The sequence below is a fragment of the Carassius gibelio genome, chromosome A23, assembly GCF_023724105.1.
Source record: "Carassius gibelio isolate Cgi1373 ecotype wild population from Czech Republic chromosome A23, carGib1.2-hapl.c, whole genome shotgun sequence".
Classification (NCBI taxonomy): domain Eukaryota; kingdom Metazoa; phylum Chordata; class Actinopteri; order Cypriniformes; family Cyprinidae; genus Carassius; species Carassius gibelio.
The window spans coordinates 11,613,069-11,635,105 of record NC_068393.1 but is presented as its reverse complement, the minus strand read 5'-3'; the positions used below and the strand labels follow the sequence as shown (position 1 = coordinate 11,635,105).

Below are 22,037 nucleotides of genomic sequence, written 5' to 3'. Positions count from 1 at the left end.
ATTTATTATTATAGAAAATATTTCTTTATTAAATCATTATATTAACCATATGCATTGGCTACTGGACTTTATTACGTGTGATAGTCAGCATTCAAATGAAGTTTATCATGAATAAATGTTACATAGAGTGTATAATATTAAAAATGGCTTACAAGAAAACATTTTTATCCATCCTACAGTCTTATAAGTCCATTAACTGATTGTCTTTCCCCCGTAATATATGTATATTATTATTATTATTAGACTATTATTATTGGTTATATTTTATATTAGTTTATATTCTTTTATTGCTTCATTTCGATCTCTTTAGAACATTGGGAATAGTTTTATATAATAGCCTTTTGTAAATGCTCAACATGAAAATCAAGCTTTGATTATGCTGAATGGAATTTTAGCTGGAATGCATTTGAAATTTAACATATATTTCATTTTATTTCGGCTAATTAATAGACCGGAATTATAAATACAATAGTGTTTCGTTGAGGAATTAATCATTCACGTAGTTTCATTTGTAAATGAAAACACAACACACTGATTAATCATCACGTCAAAACTTTATTGGCGTAACTGTCAAAGTTTTAGATGGGGCTATCTATATTACTAACTTGTGGCCAAGACAAAGCTAAGTGAACCGACCATGACCTCTCCACCGTAGTGATATTTCTTAAACTGTGGTTTTAATGTTAGTTGTTACTGCATATTATGGCAAACCAATGTAGTGAAAATATTTAAAAACCACCCAAAGTATATTTCATTCTGATAGTGCCATAAAGAATTACAGTAGGCTATGGACACTAAGTAGGAATTACTCCCATCTAGTGGTGAAATTGTATTTTGCATTCAAACTAATTTTGCTCTCCAGCGCCTTGCTTTTTCAAATGCGCGTTGCATCTACGGTAGGCGATATGTACCAAAAAGCTTTGACGGGATGTCTTCTAATAGCACTTCGTCGAGTTTTCCTTCAGGTGAACAGGTGTGTTATTTCAAATAAACTGCAACATGACAACAAACAAACGAATGTTACAGTATGAATTACTGACTGTGGAAAACATGAAATATTGTAATTGGTAGTTATGTCTTCTTTATTTGTTATATTTTCTGAATAATGTGCATTGCTAGATATAAAAAAAAAATATTGTAATATAGATTGTAACACTGACTTACCTGTCGAGAAGAAAACTGGCCACTTCAGCGTCTCTTTTGAAATCTTTATCAAGCATTAGCTCTTTCCACCTAGAAAAAGCTTCCCCGACATTAACTCTTGTTTTCTGTAATCTACGGTCACGTTTCCTTTTACGTTCTATTTTTGACTGTTTTGGCGACGATGTTTTCTTCTCCTGTGGCGCGGCATATGTATGGTCCATAATAAGAATGCAATCCAGACTTTTAAACTTGCCGGTGCAGTTTCAAGCGCCTCTCACTGCTCTGCACCTGCGTTTCTGGCTCTGACCGAAAACGCGTTGTGGAAACGCGTTGGCTTAGTACTTTTTGTCCCTCTCTGCTATTATAGTTTTGCAAGATGGCGGAACTACATGGAAGCCTCCGTCGACCTACCCGTCCCATGTATATAAAGATAATAAATTCTTCATTTACAAGGATTAGTTTAAACATTGGCATAGGTATTTGTACACCATTGAGGGCATATTTATGAATAAAAATATTGATTTGAGATAATAAAATACTTAAAAAGTTACTTATTGTCCCTTTAAGAAATGAATGCTAAAATGTGTTATGCTAAAAGGAACAACAGTAATGTCCAGGTCTCTGAGGACAGCACATGATCACATAGATCAACATTTCCGGTCTTGTCATTACTGTCAGAAAACAGCTCATTTGTATGTGAAACATAGAAAAGCCTCCATAGAGGTATATGGTGTTAGTTGTTGTAGTTACAGCTTGAGGGTGGCAGTGTTTATGGATGAGTCTAGTACATCATTGGCCCTCATGAAATAAGCATAACAATTTGAAAAACATGAAATATTGAAATATTTTTTGACCGTTTCGTGCTTTGCAACGAGTAAAGAACATGCCACTACATAAAACTGCAACAGCTTACCTCTGAAATAATGGTGTGTCGCCATCTGCTGGTGACATCAGATATTGTACAGGTCTGATTCATCTATCGGGAAAACTGGGTTTGTGGATCAGCAGCTCATTTACCAGCTTCGTCAATTTAGAATATTACATTGACAAAACAAACACTGTTATCTAAATAAGTCCCAAGACCTTTGAATTTGCAGATATGGCAACAAAAATGTGCATATGATTGCAATCCCGCCCTATTCTTAATATTTTCTTATGTAATGCTATTGCTGCATCACTCTGGGTAAAATGTTAAATAAAGAGAAATGAAGAAAAACTTTAATCAAAGGAGTTCTGACATATTTATGTGCCTGACTTGGTATATTTTCTTTCTTGGAAGTTTTTTTTTTTTTTTTGGCATTGTAAGATTAACATTAAAACAAACATTAACCATATGAAGTACATTAATACAATATATAGAGTTCAAACAGTACAGCACAGTCTTTTACATATTCAAATCAACATGAAGCAACATATCTTAAATGTTGATTTATAGCATTTCCTTTTGATATTCATCTAGCTTTATATTGAATATTTAAATTTCACGTGTATGATAAATAGTCACATTTGCATGAAATATTTAAGAAGAAAACATCCTTGTGGCGAGTGGGGCGGGGCCGAGAGGCGTGGGAACGAGGAGTGAGGCCAGGTGTAGTGATTGGAGATGAGCTACACCTGTGCCCCACCGCCGGTATCGAGTCCCACGTAGGAGATGGAAGGATATAAAACTGGAGCGACGACCGTGAAGGACGAGAGAGGACCAGGCCTGGGACATTATTTTATGTGTTTGCTTTTTATTTGTTCGCCGTGAGGGGCTGACGCGCTGTTTTGTTTATTTTTGAATATAAAAGTGTTATTGATTGTGCGCCGGTTCCCGCCTCCTCCTTCCCGATGATTACTAAGGTCGTATCGTTACAATCCTATATATATATATATATATATATTCATCATATTGATAATAAAACAGACATTTTAATTCATATTTTAATGCCCCTAAACTGAACTGATTGTCCATAACATATTTAAAAAGTTATTTTTTCTTTTGGACTTCTAATCAGTAAAGTCCACTCTACCTAAGAAGATTTATAAAAATAAAATAAAAAAATCTCATTAAATTCAGACAATAATTGCTTTGAACACAAATTAATTTTAAAAAGTGCTTCATGCATGCCTCTTCCTCATAATCTGAAAACTGATATTGATAATCCACAGTCCATTTAATCCATCAAAGATGACTGTATGATGCATCTGTCCTTAAGCATTGTTCAAGGTCAGTCTTGTTGTGCTTATATAAGTGCTTTAAGATCTCAGGATGTTTGGAAGGGGTGGAATATGACTGTCCAATTTACCCAAGTCCCCTTTAGGTGCCTTGATAGTTGCCTAGTTCATGCCTCAGAATCGTAAAAGTCGGACGGTCCTCTGGCTCTGCTCTCCAGCAAGATCGCATGATGTTATAAATAACCTCTGGACAGTTAGATGGTGAAGGCATCCTAAAGTTTTCTCGTGTGACCAGATCATACACATCACCATTACGGACACCTATAAAAAAAGGTACAAGGCTAAATTAACAATAATAATAAAAAAAATTATAAGAACAATATAAGGCTTAACATGTGAGAATGTGAACTATAAATATTTGTCATTTGTACAGAATAAAAGTTTCATCTTGAAACTGACCTGGATAAGGTATTGCTCCATATGTGACAATCTCGTAAAGAAGAATCCCAAATGACCACACATCAGATTTGCTTGAGTAACGGCCATGACCGATAGCCTCAGGCGCGGTCCATTTATATGGGATCTTCTTCTCATCAGATATATAAACAGGCTCCTATATATGAATCAACCATAGGTTTGGTTAGATCTGAGGATTGCACTGTATCATAATCTATAGCAAAGAGGATCAGGTGCATCCTATGACGCAAACACTGTGCCTTACTAATATTTCCATTAACCAGGATGACATTTAAAGTAACTCAAGAGTAATTTTTAGTATGCAGTGCTTAAAGTTGATGAAATAAGGTGCCAGTTCTTCTCTACTTTTTAGTTGCATATTGGCATGTAAGCAAGCATGAGCAAATAATGTGCATTTATTTTTACATAGTATGTGTATCACAAAAAAGAGAAACATAGCAGATCATTTCAGCTCACCTTAATGACTCGAGCTAAGCCAAAATCAGCAATTTTGCAGACATATCCCTCCCCGACTAGGACATTTCTCGCTGCGAGGTCTCTATGAATACTGTTATGTGTCTCTAAGTATGCCATCCCATCTGCCACTTGGGCTGCCATGTCGATCAGAGACTCCATGTCCAATGCACTACCCTCTGCATCTGAGAGATGGAGGGTGATGCATAAAAGAAGTGAGAGAGAAAAGAGAGACAGAATAGTTACATAATATTAATATAGAGTGGCAAATTGCCTTCAATCATACAAATCCAAGGGACAGTGACTGACTTTTGAGGAAATTCAGCAGGTCTCCCTTCTCTATTAGTTCGGTGATGATGTAAAATGGGTGGGAGGAAGTGCAGACGGCAAAGAGAGAAATCAGGTGTCTGTGACGCAAACGCTTCATGATCTGCACCTCCATCTGAAAGTCCTTCTGCACAAGAGCATCTGGGTTACAATGAGATAGACAAAACGTATTATTATATGGATTTATTACAAATATGTGCATTTATAAAAAATAGTATCAAAATATTTTTCGTATTTATTGGAGAAAGCTCTTACAGTTACACAGCAAAACGAAATGTCTTGTTTTAAACATAATCTTCATTGAGTTTTGTTAGATTGAAACAAGAAAAACAATCTGCAAATGGAGTAGGAAGGAAGTCATTATATAAAACACAATTTATATTATTTACATTTTAGATTCTGTTGTATTGCAGTGTATCTGTAGTAATGCGTTTATTCCACTTGGGTGAATCGCACCACAATATTCCAGTCAGGATTGAAAGATGAATAGTTTTTCTGCTTGAGGTATTCAGTTGTAGATTTACCAGTGTAACGTTTAGGATCACTACATTGTGTTCACATATACTGGTACTTCAGCAACCACCTCGAATGTGTGCAATGTACAATCCTAAATGATTGCTTGTAAAGCTGCAAGGTATTTATGTCCTGAGGCCACTAAGCAGGTGGTTGCAAGGATATTTTGCTTGAATTATATATATGTTTCCCCCCCCCCAATGTCACATTACTCATTTACATGCAAGAACTGCCTATCCATGTCATGCTTGCTCAGTTCCTCCCCTGAAGAAAATTCCTGATCACTGTAAGCGGCAAAAGAAAGACTCCCTGAAGTATTGTGTATCTTGCTTTTGAAGTGGTTTTACTCGGATAACCACTCTTGAGAAAAGGTGGTTTAAACTCTGGTGTTACACTTCTGGTGTGTCTATTTTATTGCTGACATAGATTCATGAAACTCAGAGTCTTTAGTAATGTTTACTAACTCTTTCCAGCCATTTATGTCTTTTTGATCCACTGCATTGAGCTGTGTTGTCAGGTACATCCATGGGACTGCACATCTACGGTCTTGCAGTTACATTGCGTACTAAGGCCGGCGGAAAATGAAAAGTTGCTATTTACGCAGTGCCAGAAAATAGTCCCCAGCTTGTTTGTGTAGTTGTAGCAATAGTAGATTTACTGGGGACTATTTTCAGGCGTAAATCGTAACTTTACATTTTCCGTCGGAAAGTACATGATGTAACTACAGAGGAGTTAAGTTTTAAATAGGAAAAATATAGAAACTCTTTGGTCATTTTTGAACGAGATGCTAACGGTCTAATAGGATTCAATGATCTATGCTAAGCTAAGCTAAAAGTGCTACTGCCAGACCTGGAGATCGACTGAATGGATTCACAAATGGTAAACCCAAACTGTTTAACTCTAGGGGAGTTAGAAAATGAGCCTATTTTCAAAGAAGTGGAGTGTTCCATTTTTCCAGCAAACGGCGTCAATGCTGTTTTAAAGTTACTCTCTTCTCTGTGGCACCTCTAGCTGTGAGCTCACCATTGTTCTTGAGGATTTTGATGGCCACTTTAGTGTGATTTTTCCACTTGCCGCTGTAAACATCTGCAAAGTGGCCACTGCCGAGCATCTTCTCAAGAGTAAATTGATCTTTAGGCAGCTCCCATTCATCGACTGTGGAGGGAGACAGATCCTGCAGCTGAGGCCTTTTCTACAGAAACAGGAAGTTTACAAACGCATTTCATTTCATAAGAACTACTCTCACATATATACTGGGACAGATGCTTTTCAGTTAGACATCAGCATATGCTGGAGGAGAGTGAAAAATTAGTTTCTTCATGTTGATTAAGATGACAAAATTAAGTTGATATTCTCATAACAATGAAGAAACTCTTTCAAGCACTTCATTTGACAAAACTAAAAGAGAAAAGGAGAATACGGGACGTACACTTTGAAGACAAGCAGAGGAGAGGAGAATAAGCCAAAATGGAAACAAAGAGAGTCTTACCCGAATGCAGGGTTCCCGAAGTAAATCCGAAGTGGAGAGTGGGTGAGTTTGATAATATTCAACCACCTCTAATACACTGGCAAACTGAGGAGATGGATCCACATAGAAATGGCCACTATTATGATAGATCTTGAAGTGCTTTGCTTTGGCCTGTGATTTCACTAAGAGACAAGATTCAGAACTTCAGTCTGAAATTGTACCTTGGGTTTCAATGTGTGCTGTAACAAACTCCCTAATGACAACACAAACTCACACACCTGAGAGTACGAAGCTCATGATATCAGTCTCACTGATTCGCACAAGAAAGGATCCATTATCATTTTCTGCTGACATGAGGTGACGCAATGCTTCAATACGGCTCATCTTTCCAAAGAACCACCTAAAAGATCAGAAAAAACACCAGGGTCGTGTAATTTCTTTAGGGGTAAAAGCACAGGTACTTAATAATGAATCATTAATTGGCTTTTATTTGATGCAGTGAAGATAAAGTAACAAACCAAGCTTTAAAAATACTGTAAAAACACCACAGATAAAATTGTAAAAGGTAGCACTTTTTAAGATTTACAGTATTGTTGTTTGATTTGAACAGATCATCCCTTTAGCTAAATAAGATTTGGTAAAAAAAAAACAAAAAAAAAACATTCACATAGGGATGTAACGATTACCGGTTTTGACGATAAATCACATCTGCAAGTCAGCAACATGAATACACTGGAGTGTCAATAGCGGAGCTGGCACAAATATATCCACACCTGAATGATCACTTGCGGACAGATTTTAAAGATTCGGATAAAGCATTTCTAAAAATCATTTCTAAAAATCATTTCTAGAAATTAACTGAAACTAAGCTTGGTGTTGACGAAAGACATCCGAGACAAGTTTTCCAAAGCCATGAAAAGAATGAAAGGAATGAGTAAAGATATAAGGTAGCAAGTACCAAATACATGTGTTTCAAATAAATGTTACACCATACCGCTGCTGCTGTTGTTCTTTCAATAAGCAAATTTAAAGGGTATACAATAAATAAAATGTCAAACAAACATACAATAATAAACCATTATTATTAAAAATAAATCATGAAACCACATAAAATATAAAAAGGCGTTACAATTTATCCAGTTTAATAAAAATAAATGAACACTATAAAGTAACAAACTGAACTCCAATATTTTTTTCCACATAATGCCAAAGTTTTACAGACTATGAGACATTCACACTTCCCATAAAGGACTGATTATGGTTCTTTTGTATTGCAAACATGATACATGACTCAGAACTGCTGCTAATCAATATTCGTTTGTCTGTAATATTCTGACCATTGCTGCCCGTCTCACACCTAGATCGCCTACACTTCATTTCATCGTTGTGTTTAGGGCAGAGGTGGCCAGACTCGTCCTGGAGGGACGTCTACGGATCCCTAAGCTAAATCCCACCTGTTGGAAATTCTCAATGACTTCTCTTATAAAACTGCATTTTTTCATGGTAAACTCTAAAAATAGTTCAATCCAAAAGTATTATTTAGTGTAAAACATGTTGAAGATTAGCAGATAGGCTTTCGATTTATTCAGTGATAAGCCATTTCCTCTAAAAAAAAGATTCTCTATGTATTCAGCATAAAGAAGCCTCTCCTCCATTGACCTCCATTAAAAAAAGGCGTCTGGTCTCCTTTCCCATGCACTGACAGACCGTTGGCTTTATGCCGTTAGCAGTTATGCTTTTTCGGCTAATGGTTGCAGCTTTGCCTTCTAGTGGCTTTGTCTCCAGCTGGGGATTGTGACATACATTATGTCTACCAGCAACTGTGTAACTAACAACTTCCTTCAAAATATCTTCTTTTGTGCTCAACAGAAAAAAGAAATTCAGACATTGAAACAACATGAGGGTAATTGATTCATTTTTGGGTGAACTATCCCTTTAAAGGGGTAGATGACAAAACTACAGCACACACTTATAGCAAACAGAAAGTTATTGTCCGCTAATGTGAATGCTAATATAATTATTGTGTCTACACTGGATGCGACTGGTTGCGTCGCAATGTTAGCACTGGACGCAACAGTAACCACAGCAAATTCATCTGTCTTTCCTGTCAGAAGTATTGCAAGTGCTTAGAGTATGTGGTTGACTGTCTTGGGTTTGTCATGCCATATTGTGTCAAGCTGTAGACAGCAGTGTACAGTACAGTAGACAGTATCACTGATTATAATGAGCTCTATTTCATGGTCCCTGGAATACCTGATTCTGATTGGTCAGTCACAACGAGTTGTGTTATTCAATGTGGAATAACACACAACTCATCCGGTTATTAGAGGCAAGTGATTTTTTTTTTCTTCGCAACACAATTTAAGACATTTTGGTCTTGTGAGTGTCCCATAGATTGAAATGTAAATTACACCGTCAAGGTCAAGAAAAGAATGAAAGACATCGTCAGAGTAGTCCATCTGCTATCAGCGGTTCAACTGTAACAATGAAGAGTCGGGAATACTTTTTGTACTGTACACAAAGAATATACATGTACACAAAAATAACAACTTTATTCAACAATTAGTGCAATGCAAAATGCGTACGATCTTCTGTGTCAGCCGTGATGCACGGATGTGCTGTTTTCGTTCAAATCAAAGCGTAAATACACGTAGAAAGTGTATCGTTGTGTCACGGATGACACAATAGCGTACACAGTTTGCATTGATGCGGAGAGACAAACTGTTGAATAAAGTCGTTATTTTTGTTTTCGAAGACTTTCAGTCTTTTCTGGACTTTGACAGTGTAATTTACTTGGCAGTCAATGGTACAGTCACTCCCGGTTTTCATCCAAAATATCTTAAATTGTGTCCTGAAGACGAACAAAGGTTTCACGGGTTTGGAAAGGCATGGGGGTAAAGTGATTAATGACAAAATTTTCATTTTAGGGTGGCACAACCCTTTAATGTCCACCACTGCACTCTCTTGTTTCATTCAAATGGAACATATCTCGCACCTCAGTTGTCGTCTTTATTTACTGTAAAATAAAAGCAAAGGACTATTAATAGGAGTACTAATAGTAAGCCTACGATAATATTGTTGCAGTCTTGTTGCCAGTGTGATTGTTTTTTTTTTAACACCGTCCTGAATTTAAGATAATAAACAGGTAAGATATTAAAATGCTTGCCACTCAAATAACATATTATGTCCTTTATTTAAGTGCCGAAAAGCTGTGTAATAAGTAGGGGTGGCACGGTTCGCTGAAAAACCCCCGAACCGTTCGGTTCACCACACACGGTTCGGCACGCGCTGGGACCACAGTTCAACTTAAATCTGACAAAACATCTGTAATATGGTTTGCTATAAATAACACGTAAAACAAACAGGGTTCAGTTAATATATGTTTCTGTTGATGGATGCGCATTCTGGATTCCCAGACATTACAACAACAGCGATGAGAAAAAAAGAAAGAAAAACCCTGGACAAATCATACACTCTTGATCAATGTGAATGCCTTATGCTGGATTATGAGCAGTCATTTATTCCGTCATCACCCTGGTGCTGATAGCGCGCGTGCACAGATGAGACCTGACCAACACACGTTAATATTTAAACTAAACTCATTCAAGCTTTGTCACATTTAAGAGCAAGAGGACACAAGCTTGTGCGGGCAGTGAGAAGAATTGTGCGTGTATTAAGCTCTCTCTGAAGTATTGTGTTTAAATGGACAAATTCACACAAAAATTTTTGATAAGTATTCTACAGCAGACATAGCCGGCTGAACGTAGGCCTACTGTATCAGTGCATTGTCTTAAAGTGACAGTCTTTATATTAATCGAACAGCAACAACAAAGAAATCACTCATTGCTCTTGATTAAAAAGCTTTTATAACTTTAATAAAGAATAAACCGTAATTTATCCAGTCCAATATGCAATGCTGTTTAACATTTGATTACTTTATTCAATTTCTGTAGCTAAAAACGAATGCTAGACCTCCATAACAAAAAAATAATAATAATAATGAAAATCACTTTATTGTTTGTATCTTTACTCTATTGTATTTATTTGTGCTGTTGCTTGTAGTTGGATAGAATATTCTTCTTTTTTTATTAGAAAGTATAGTTTTTCCAAAAACATAGCACATATCAAACTGTACCGAAAACCGTGAAACAAACCGAACCGTGAAACAGTTTAACTGTGCAACCCCTAGTAATAAGTGATACGACTGTCAATATAGCCCCTTTCACACTGCCATTCCGGCAAATACACAAGCAAAGTGTTCCTGCGATTGTTCCTGGGGTCGCTAGATTTGGCACTTTCACACTGCCAGTGATTACCCGGTATATGTGCGTGCTTTCACAAACAACCCTTGAAGATCCCGTAACGACACGTGACATCAGCGCGTGACGTGTAATATACGAGTCAAAAAACGTTAAGCAAGCAAACGATCTCTGCGTCAGCACGGAAAGTGAGGAACTAACTGATCTCTGCTTCATTACAGTTTGCACATATGTTTTCGTCGCAATTGTTGATCTTCCTTCAAAACAGCCTGTAAAAGAGTCACTCGATAACGCGCGTCATCACTTCGACACGGAATTAGATCTGGCTTTTGTTCACACAGCGCTCATCCCGGGTCGAACCCCGCAATGTTACTAGGTCCCCGACCCGGGTTCAAAGCGGTAATAATCTATCCCGGGACGTGGTTGCTTTCACACAGAAGGCGACCCGGCAATGTTCCGGGAATATTGCGGGTCTGACCTGCAGTGTGAAAGGGGCTTATGCCTCCTCTTCATGTCGAGGTCTGGATCATCCTGTAGGCATTAAATCTGTGATAACAACCAGCTGGATGTAAATTAAATCTTATAATATTGTCTATAATAGCCGCATTGGTGTTAATGGGTGTTAATTGGTGTTAGTGTGAACCAGCGTTGTTCACATGTTCACAGCTGTTACTAGCACACTGGAATGGGGCATTATAAGAGAATAACAAAAATCTTGGTCTATTCTTTATCCAAAGTTTCAGAAAACTTGTTATTGTTAAAATGTTATTGTGTTTTTAGTGGGCCTGCCATTGCATTACTTTTAAACTTTGAAAGCTTTGGTCCGCTCAGGTATACTACTTTAAAACATTTCTCTATTTGTGTTCCACAAAGCAGAAAAAAAAAAAAAATCAAATCAAAAAATGAACTAACCCTATAGTACGTGACAAAGTCATATATCAAGGTGCGTTAGACTTTTAATTGCGTTCCAGATGATGTGATGGATATCCAACAGGATTAAAACCACAGTCTTCAGTAAACTAAATTGTTTTTATAAATTATAGAAATGCTTATCCTAAAATAGTGACTCTGAAACGTAACATTAGGCTGTATGATCTCTGAAATGCTCAGATTACTGATGGGAAGCTAATTTAGAGACCTGCTCTAGACACTAGGAAAGAGTTTAGCAACTAGTAAATACTGTTTAGAAATAGCGTAGACACTCACGGTTGAGACTCCACGGACTCCGCACGCGCCAGGTAATTGAACGGTACAAAACCGGTGGCCACGCGTCCGTACGAGTCGATTTTCTTCGCACTCCACCAGTCGCCGGAACTCGTGACTATTTCTAACATATCACCAGCTTTGAACGACAGCTCCCGGCCGTCGCGCGCCTCGAAGTCCCACAGAGCCGTGTGAAGAGCGGCTGTCTTCCGAGCTGGCAGCGGCTCGTTCGCCGTCTGTCCGTAACGGTTAGATTGCGTATTACCGAGCACATCGCCCGTACGGTCACTGTCAGCTTTCACGATGTTTTCTCCATCGGTCGCTGAGGATCCGTATATTCTGTCCCATAATGTCTGAAGACATGGGCAAGTTGTCCTCAAACACTCCCCCATGAGATAAAACTGTCCCCGAGAGACACCTGCTAGCGGATCCCCATTCGAGACTACAGTTTTAGGGAACTGACATGACAGTGAAACCTTCCGCGTTTGGACCACGCCTGTGGACGAGTTCAGTAAGATGAACAGGCATACTTTATCATTGGAGGTTCATTGCGTTACACACTAGCAGCATGCTTGCAAATTTCTGGTCAAAACATAAAGTCGGGTTACATTATGAGAAATAACCAAACAAACGATAAAGAAACTGCAGAAACGTGTATATACTGAAAAAAATATTTTATTTTGAAGAGTTCTCTTAAGAATTCATCTTATATAATTCATTGGAAGACAGCTTCTGACATGGATGTGATTTCTACGAAACCAATCATGAGGACACCTACCCTGGTAGTTTAGTTATATGTCTCCGGTGTTAGTAAGTAGGCTATTCATTTGATGGTGTACCTGTTAAAAAAGTTATTTGTGCAGCCCTCCTTCACAGAGGTTAAAGACTCTCAACAGTTATAACTTAAAATGGCTATAGTTTTCACCATTTCGACACTAGTCCATACTTTGGCAGGTGAATCTTTTGTAAACATAAACTCTGACCTGAAAACATAACACCAAATGATCTCCTGTTCCTATTACTACAGAAACTGAATGGGCCAGAACAACACTAGCACAAAATACAATAAGTGAAAAAGTAAAAGATGTATATTATGACAGTACATAACAGTGCTTTACATCTTGATCCACTCCTGAGCAAGATTCGCTATGAAGAGCTAATCTGGCCCTTTCAGATTAAGGAGACGCATGTTTGCTCTTTAACAACTTGTTTGTCTAATCAGATCTTTCATCCTCTTTAAAGTCCTTTAACAAGCATTTATTATTGCACATAACTTAATACAAGTAATCAAGAAGAGAGTCTATCTTATGTGCAATTTTATGCATGCAAATCTTTGCTTTATTCTCCATCCCGTCCCACAGAATCTTCTGTTTCAGTCCACCTCTTCTACACCTCAATGGTTTTGTAGTAGATTTTGGAGTAGATTTTATCTAGCTGACTGTGAAGGGCATGGAACGAGGGCCGTTTGGAAGCCTCCGCATGCCAGCAATCCAACATAATGCGGTAAATGTTTGGGGGGCAGCGATTTGGACACGGTAACCTGTACCCCGATGACAGGATCTCCAAAACCTCCTTATTATTCTTCCCTGTGGGACACAGAGTGTGGCACATGTCTATGAGATATTTTGCAGCCTTAAGGAGCATAACAGACTTCTTTACATTTTTTGTATTTATTTTACAAATCTTACTGACCCCAAACTTTTAAATTGTAGTGTATATGAGAAAATAAGAATGGACAGATACTAATACCATCATATGGCATCTTTCCACGTGACATTATCTCATACAGCAGCACCCCAAAGGACCAGACGTCAGATTTGACTGAGAACCGCTGGTAGAGAGCAGCTTCTGGAGCCGTCCACCGTACAGGAATCTTGGTGGTTTTACTAGCGGTATACACACTATCCTACAAACACACACACAAAATGACATACTAAGCATCAATTTTATTTGCAGATTTCCTGAGGCATCTTCGACATCCAGCCATTATTACCTTGATAATGCGAGCCAGACCAAAGTCAGCCACTTTACACACCAGGTCTTCACCGACCAGGATGTTTCGAGCGGCAAGGTCTCTGTGGACAATGTGTCGATCTTCCAGATACGCCATTCCTTCTGCTATCTGACTAGCCATGTAGATCAGGTGAGCAGAGGTCAACACATGACCCTCCGGTGCTGCAGGAAGTGATGCGTAAAAAGAGGTTAGATTGAAAGGCGAAGAGTTGCTCATTGGGAACATCAGTGAAACAAAAGGCTCCAAGTGTCAAATTTCTGGGAGCCCACTGAAAATATGGGCTTCAAAATAGAATTTCAATCTGAAAATAAACAAATCTTAATTGAAATCTGGAAATAAACTGGAAAAAAGTTGTTTAAAATTGGAAAAGGGATCTTAATTTATTCAGATTTTGATTTATTTCTACATCAGTAAGCAAATAAGTATTACTAAGAAATGAATGACACTGATCATGAGACATGTACAGATGTTCTTGCTTCCACTGAGGCTCAAGCTCTTTGGAAAATCTCAAATCCTACAGGAGAACAGGATTGTACATTTCACGCAGCTTGAGTCGTTAAAGCAGAAGGGGAAGGTAATAGTGTTCCTGAGGCTCAGTGGTAGAGCATTGCATTAGCAGCGCAAAAGGTTGTGGGTTCGATTCCCAGGGGAACACATGTTAGTTAAAAAAAATGTTAGCCTAAATACACTAAGTCGCTTTGGATAAAAGTGTCTGCTAAATGCATAAATGTAAATGAGTGGGAAACATCATAATGAAAGCCATATCTATTTTAAGGAATTGCTTTTCAGACTGGAGGAAATAACTTGTGTGTCAAAGATATAAACACTTTTGTGTTTGATGACTTCATGTACTTTCGAATTGCAACCACACAAAGCCATAAATGTTTGCCAGTGCGAACGTGACTGTCTGATAAGACACAAGCAATGTATGAAATATCCAGACCAGTGATGTATATACAGTGATCTTGTGCAATATACACTATAATAATACACTATTCAAACATGCAGGTGCAGTGTACAAGCAATTAGTGAACATAGAAACTGACACTTGTGACACTTACTAGAAAGATATGATTTGAGACTTCCTTTAGTCATGAGTTCGGTGATAATGTAGACAGGTTCCCCTCGTGTGCACAGAGCCAACAGCTCAATCAGTTTAGGATGGTGCAGGTTCTTCAGTGCGTGTACCTCCTTCACAAACTCATCCAGTTTGGTGTCCTCTAAAGAGCAGAGTAAGAGAATAACAATTTCAAGTTAAAAAAACACATTAAGAACCATCTTTATCCATTTATATTTTTTATTTATATTAAAACATTTTGTTATGGACAGTGATCTTTTATTCAGGGTATGATGCTGATCCAGATGATGGACAATATTTTGAATTTGAAACAAAACCCCATAATTTGTGGCCAAGTACAAAATTCTAAATTTCAAAGAGCAAATAGCAATCAAATAATTCACTATTACATTTAAACCGATGCTGACACAGCAACATTACATAATCACAGATTTTATTGTATGGGAAGTTTAATAAATTGGGCTCAGGTCATTCTCTGCTAATTTTTCATTCACTTAATTTCTATTAATTTTTTTCATTCAAAAGTTACCTATTCCCAGTAAGCCATTTTCATTCTGTTGCACACCTAGTCTCTGTGTTTTTCCCTGTCTCTAATTAAAATGCTTAAAAATATAGAATTTTCCATCTTGTAAAAATGTTAATTATTTGGGATTTCCCTTTGTTTTCTGTTTGACTTTCAGTCAAGTAACCTCCAGGAAGTGACATCATTTCGGTGGTAAATACAACAGCACAAACATCAGTATTAGGGATTGATTGATCATGACTCTTGTGATTTTTTTTCTGGTATTTCAGTTAAGTTTCCTCACATCAAAACATTAAATCTTGTGTGCTGCCGTACCTTGTTTGAGGATCTTGATGGCTACATTCTGTTTCTTCGTGATCCAGACAGCTTCCCAGACTTCCCCGAAATTGCCTTCCCCCAGCTTCTTGAGTAGCTGAAACTCCTCCCTCGGCCGCTCCCATGGCTGCATGTCAAACAACTCTCTCTGCACGTGGACACACACGCAAGAAAGGTTATAAGAGAGCTCTTCCAAGAATTTCTCCCCTATGTTGCTCTAAACACAGCATGCGATACTGACCATAAAACCAGAGAGGCTAGAGAGTGGTTCTTTTTTGACAACAGCATAAACATTAAGTAGAAAATAAAGGCCATTTGCATTCTTATGAAAGTTTGCAATACATTGCATTGACATGTTACTACATTAAACATGCCAGCTTGTGGAGCTTAAACTAGTAATTGTCAATCAAAGATTTCTTCATTTCATTTAGACAACGAAACAGTATGAAATTATAGCGACAGTGATTTGGACAAACTAAGAGCGGTTCCTAAATCTACATCCTTGGTGGTCCTAGAACAACGTTCAACCAACCAGATTTTAGGATTTACTGCTTAACATATTTAGAAAATAGTTTAAAGAATTTTATAGTTTAGTTCTTATAGCATAAATGTCATTATATTTTTTAAATGTTGCAAATACTAGTAATAAATATGAATTTATTTATAAAAATAATGTAAATATTAAAAATGTATGAGTCTTCATAGTTTAGTTTGGCATTTAGTTTATATAATTGAATAATGATGACAATTCCAATAATAGAATTCCAGTTAAATTGATGCATAAGAACTACACAATATATTTCAATAAATTATATGTCTATAATAGGCATACATTTCTTTAAATAGACTTGGAATTCAGATTAAACGATTCCATTCAACTGGTCTTGCACTTTATATTATGATAAAAAATGCAGATGACTGAAATATGCATTCTCTAATTCATGGATTTATTAAATAGTAACTTAATTAATAAATCATAATTAATTAAATCATAAAAACGCAAGCAACAATATACCACTGGGGCTTTCTATCATAGTTGTGAGGGGGAGGCAGATCTTACTCTATTTCTTAGTTTTTTCCTGATTTGATTAAGGGTTGCCTACTGTTATATAGAAATATCTAATATAATACAATAAAACAAATACAGTAAAGCATGTTGATCCAGGAATATTCAGCATGAAATGATCCAAAGACCTGAACACCTGTTCACTGAAATAACAATAAAACATCAATTGTTACTCATATCAAATGCTCTTAGCCACAAAATTTAAATCTCAAAGATGATAAAGTTGCCCAAGGGAAAAGATGAAATGCATAAAGTAAAAGGTGCAAAAGGTTTCTGTGCTATCTTTAGGAAGCGAGTGAGTGAATGGGTTTGTGTTAGTGTCTCTCAGTGGAGCTGAGCTGGTCAGCCTCTTTCCCCGAGCGGACGATCACCATGAGGCCAAACCAGACAGCGCAAGACAAAAACGGCATTTCTGTGCAGGGCTGCTACTTAAGATGATGGAGATTAGAAAGGCAACGTGACTGCTGCAGGCCGACTGTTCCATCATCACCAGGGCCAATTGAATCTCTAATGCAGAACTGATACCCATGAAATCAACGCCTATTTATGAGCATTAGTTTCATGAATACAGAGTGATTTCTAAAATGGACAATGTCTAAAATATCACTCTTGGGAGTGTATTGAATATTAAGAGTGTCATACTTGCTGTACACACGGCTGGTCTAAGGGGCATCCCAGACTCCTGGAGTTGTGCTGGTAGTACCTGATGAGCTCATCCAGAGTCCCAAAAGAGATCTTGTCAGATACAAAGTAAGCACCAATCACTGAGCGTTGAATACGGAAATGGAAGATGTTATTTTCACTTCTGGCTGTGAAGGAGAGAAATACATTTTCCAACATTAATATTTTTTATTTCTTTGAAGGACTTTTTTATCAAATTATTTTATTTTTGTTGTTGAGATCGACTTATTTGGTCCTAATGGCGCCAGTGGTGTACATATAAAGATAATAATTTATAAATGTGATATACTATATGATTTTAAAATGCTTCTCTGACTGAATTAAAACCAAGTAGGCAGATAATCGGACACTGAATCTGAAACCTGTTTTAATGCAAACGGTCATAAAACTCCCTTATTTTTTGAATCATTTGATAAATAAACAGTCAATCATCATAATCATCCTGTGGAGACAGAAAATGCTTACTCAGCTGCACCTGGACGGCCAATATGGTGTTACATAGATAGATAAAGAGGGAGGGAGAGAGAGAGAGAGACAGATTGAAGAAATGGAGGATATGTTGTCATGCAGGTCAGACTGAAAACTGGAGATGAGAAAGAGAGATGAAAAAAGAGATGATGTATGAGAGAAAGACAAGGGAATAGAAGTATTGTCTGAGAGGGAAGACATAAGGGAACGAACCAGAGATCGTATATTCATCGCTGTGGCTCTCGCTGATCCTCACCAGGAAGGAACCAGTTTTGTTCTGTTGACTCAGAAGCAGCTTCTCAGCCTTTTGTCTGTTTATATTTCCATAATACCATCTGTGAAACAGATGCACATAGCACAGCTGAATGAATGAATACTTCAAGACCGTGTCCAGGTCATATCTCACTTGCGAAATCTAATAAATAAAATAAATAAATAAAATATATATACCAGGAGCTATATACATAAATGCCATTAATCTGTATTATATTATACTGAAATATGGATATTTAGATGTTGGTTGATAAAAGCAAACACAGAGCATTTACTGTCTACTGCATGCACGATTCTGAATGAATACCTTTGAACTATTGACAGAAATGTTAATAATGCAATCATTAATAATGCAAGTTTAATATCATAATTAGCCTTTTTTTTCTCAGAGTTGAGAAACTGGATTGCATAACTAAGTAGTGTGGAATAAGCAACTTGTATTTCAATGTAATTATTTCCGGAAACATTCTTATCAGTCCTGTTGCTATTATGTCAGCTAACAATGCGAGTAATATGAGAACTGTATTGCAATATGCTTGAAATTGCTGTATAAAAATCAAGATCTGCCATTTCCCCTTTTCACATTTTACATCTAATAGTTCATAATGACAAATATACAGAGATATTTCACATGAAATGTGGTATAATAATAATAATTTAAAAAACACCTTCAAAATATACATTCTATAAACGGTTCATCAATGTGTTATGGGTTGTGTATAGAAATGCAAATTAGCCATACACCAAGAAAACATTAAACTAACTTGTCTAAAATACTAGGCTTTTAGCACCTATTTCACTTATTTTACTTTTTGAATTAATACTCTTTATTTCCTTTATATTCTCATTACATTGAGAGAAAGAAACAACTCATTTTGTCCACATTAACCACATTCAGCTTCTCACAGTAAAGACTGTGGCGTCATGCAAAGTGTTGCCATGTTAAATATGGGTGTGTCAGGTGCATATGCTTGTTTAACACAATCCCATGGTGCTTCGGTTTCAGTGAAACTCTGGCAGGTGACAGGTGCACCAGAGGTCGAACACACACAACTCTGACATAACAACCCATTACCTGTCAGCACTATTTAAGTCTTTATAGCAAGGACAATTGACTGACGCTGTTACAGCAACCAAACATTTGTAAACAATAGCATAATTAAAAGAAAACAGCGCACGGCCCACTGTTCACATGGATCATGAGGAATCCCATTATGAATTAAATGAGACCGTGCAGATATATGAACCGCTTGTTGAGCTCACGTATAACAATAACCAAGCACACTGCTACTGTAATTTCAAAACCGTAAGGTCAGGTTTTGACCTGTTGACCTTATTGTGAAAATTGAGATTTTTTAACAGATTTTCAAATTTGGTTGAATGTAAATGTAAAGGCATTTTTCAAGATATAGTCTGTCTCGTGCTACCTTTGGGGCCACCAGTCAGTTGACTTTAATAAACACTTAAGGTTTTGGAGAAACAATAAAGATGATTAAAAATATAATAAAGTCATACATAATGGCAGTACCTACAGTTTATGGAATCCCTGACTAAACGTATGTAGCTATATTTGTACAAGACAGACATCTATTGTTCAGATTTAAGGTTCAAGTGTTAATTTCACAGGTGGTTCTGACCCCCCAAAACCACTACATTACCACCCTATAATTAGGAGGATCTTAAACCTGAAATATTTTTGGGGTACTTTATAAAAAATAATAAAAGAAAAACAAATGTTAATGAAACTTTATAATGCACTGCTTGTGTAGTGGTAGAAAATATTTGTCCAGTATAAAAAACAATAAAAGTCAATGGAAAGTTTAACCACTGTTTCAAACGCATGAGTATGTAGACTATAGCCTACAATATACTGACGCCAAGCTTTTCATTCATATAGTGTGCACTACGTAGGGAAAAAAACTAGTGGCTGGCTATTAGAGTGATCATTTTCCATAAAATATAATTAATATAAGACTCTGGACGTACCTATATTTAGCGAATTCATCCTGTACTAGGGCCACATAATTAGCAGGGATCAGTCCGGACTCCAGGGACCCCGTCAGCTTCTTGGCAAGTACATAATCTCCCCTCTTTTCTATGACAGACAGTTTGTCCCCTTCTTTGACCGTCAGCTCTTCCTCGCTGCGGGCTTCGAAGTCGAAGAGCGCCGCGTACAGCTGCGCGGGCTTCTTCTTCGGAGCCGGGACCCGGATATCCCGGATATCACCTGAAACCGTGCGGATCTCGGCCGGACGAGCCACGTTCGGATAGTAGAACTCGGGCCATATGCAGTCCCACAGCGTCTTCAGACAGGGCATACAACTGCGACAACACGTCTCCATCCCAGCCCTCGCTTTCTACGGACTGACTCCAGGGTAGCCAGAATAACTGGAAGCTGTCCACGGTTGAAATTGTAAATAAAATAGGCTTGTGGGTCCCTCACCGATGGTGACAGACCGTTCGTAGCGATCCTACACCGGGATCCCCTTTGTTGAGCAAACGCGCTGGCCGCGATCATAGCGGAGGATCAGGTGAAACCGGTTCTGTCGCAGGATGGATCACAAAGGTATGCGGAAAAGACATGACTTTATGTGAGTGAGACATTAAGACCAGGAGAGGATGTTGAAGAACGTTCTCTTCATCTAAATTTAGGCTCTACTCGTCCATGACGTCCCTCTTCTCTCATAAGGACCGGTGCGCTTCAGCATCTGGTGCCTCTTTAACTGCTTTTACTCTTTAACCCTATTATTTTTAACTATTGTGCTAATCTGAGTTGCTAAACCAGTTTTATAAAACAGATAGTTCTGGTTCTTGATTCTGATTGGTTGAGCCTCGTTCGAAGCTGTTGTAAAGTACACAGAAGTTAAACCTTTGTTTACTTGTGTTGCTCAGCAACCACTTTGTTGGAACCACAGGTAACGTACTTTATATTGTTTGGTGGAAGAATATTATTTTTTATCTATATCATTAAACTTTATTTGCTGTTTTATTCTGTGAAAGCTTACTACGTGTGTGGAATAACCATTTTATAAAAGCACTAAGCCCCATGAAACCGTTGTTTACAGTAAATTAAACCGCTTTGCTTCGTGTCCATAGACTGTGCCTCACAACCCCCTTAGCGGTTATAAATTCACTGTAAACGACGGCTTCTCGGGGCTTTTTACTTTAGTTTAATACTATTTTGGACAGTTGAGATCTTTATCTCTTAACTTTCTCATTTTGCTATTCTGAGCCAAAATATTAGCCTTCCAAGTGGGCCATAATAATAAAAATCAAGATGCCTAAATGAACCAAGGTGAGCAGATTCCTGAAATGAAGACCAAGGACATTTCATAGCTCAGTGGTTAAAATGTCAATGAATCTCACTTGTGATTATCTAAAAAAAAAAAAAAAAAAGGGTATATTTTTTTTAATTTGTTGTGGTTTCCATATACTAATAGTCATAATAGTCATATAAATACAATGATGTTTGAGGATCAAACTTACCCTAGTTTATCAATAGGCCTACCATTCTCCAAAAACTACTTTTGCAAATACTATTTTTTTCTTTACAAAATGAACTAAAAATTAAAACAAATATCAGATCATACAATAAATTGTTTTTAACAAATATTTTCTC

General features: G+C 37.3%; 2 protein-coding genes across 2 annotated transcripts; both read right to left on the bottom strand.

Moving 5' to 3' along the window:
* Positions 1 to 2,998: 2,998 nt before the first annotated feature.
* On the bottom strand, positions 2,999 to 12,488 carry ptk6b (PTK6 protein tyrosine kinase 6b). The gene is made up of 8 exons (XM_052540418.1): positions 12,004 to 12,488; positions 6,817 to 6,938; positions 6,560 to 6,720; positions 6,094 to 6,262; positions 4,540 to 4,698; positions 4,234 to 4,415; positions 3,760 to 3,913; positions 2,999 to 3,621 (listed from the first exon to the last, which is right to left on the bottom strand). The coding sequence occupies exons 1-8, from the start codon at positions 12,390 to 12,392 to the stop codon at positions 3,443 to 3,445; spliced, it is 1,515 nt and encodes a 504-aa protein (XP_052396378.1). The 5' UTR covers positions 12,393 to 12,488; the 3' UTR covers positions 2,999 to 3,442.
* Positions 12,489 to 12,659: 171 nt separating this feature from the next.
* srms (src-related kinase lacking C-terminal regulatory tyrosine and N-terminal myristylation sites) lies at positions 12,660 to 21,215 on the bottom strand. The gene is made up of 8 exons (XM_052540419.1): positions 20,405 to 21,215; positions 18,359 to 18,480; positions 17,639 to 17,805; positions 15,931 to 16,078; positions 15,076 to 15,234; positions 13,994 to 14,175; positions 13,750 to 13,906; positions 12,660 to 13,586 (listed from the first exon to the last, which is right to left on the bottom strand). The coding sequence occupies exons 1-8, from the start codon at positions 20,758 to 20,760 to the stop codon at positions 13,387 to 13,389; spliced, it is 1,491 nt and encodes a 496-aa protein (XP_052396379.1). The 5' UTR covers positions 20,761 to 21,215; the 3' UTR covers positions 12,660 to 13,386.
* Between the last annotated feature and the right edge of the window lie 822 nt (positions 21,216 to 22,037).

What these genes read in the sequence shown, in the direction of transcription:
- ptk6b (XM_052540418.1), bottom strand. Translation starts at nt 12,392, where the DNA reads ATGGGGGAGTGTTTGAGGACAACTTGCCCATGTCTTCAGACATTATGG. An exon ending in CCTGCTGAATTTCCTCAAAA is followed by an intron (nt 4,416 to 4,539) that starts GTCAGTCACTGT and finishes TCCATCTCTCAG; the next exon opens with ATGCAGAGGGTAGTGCATTG. An exon ending in GCTTAGCTCGAGTCATTAAG is followed by an intron (nt 3,914 to 4,233) that starts GTGAGCTGAAAT and finishes ATTCATATATAG; the next exon opens with GAGCCTGTTTATATATCTGA.
- srms (XM_052540419.1), bottom strand. Translation starts at nt 20,760, where the DNA reads ATGGAGACGTGTTGTCGCAGTTGTATGCCCTGTCTGAAGACGCTGTGG. An exon ending in CGATGAATATACGATCTCTG is followed by an intron (nt 17,806 to 18,358) that starts GTTCGTTCCCTT and finishes TCTCCTTCACAG; the next exon opens with CCAGAAGTGAAAATAACATC. An exon ending in GTCTGGCTCGCATTATCAAG is followed by an intron (nt 13,907 to 13,993) that starts GTAATAATGGCT and finishes GTGTGTTTGTAG; the next exon opens with GATAGTGTGTATACCGCTAG.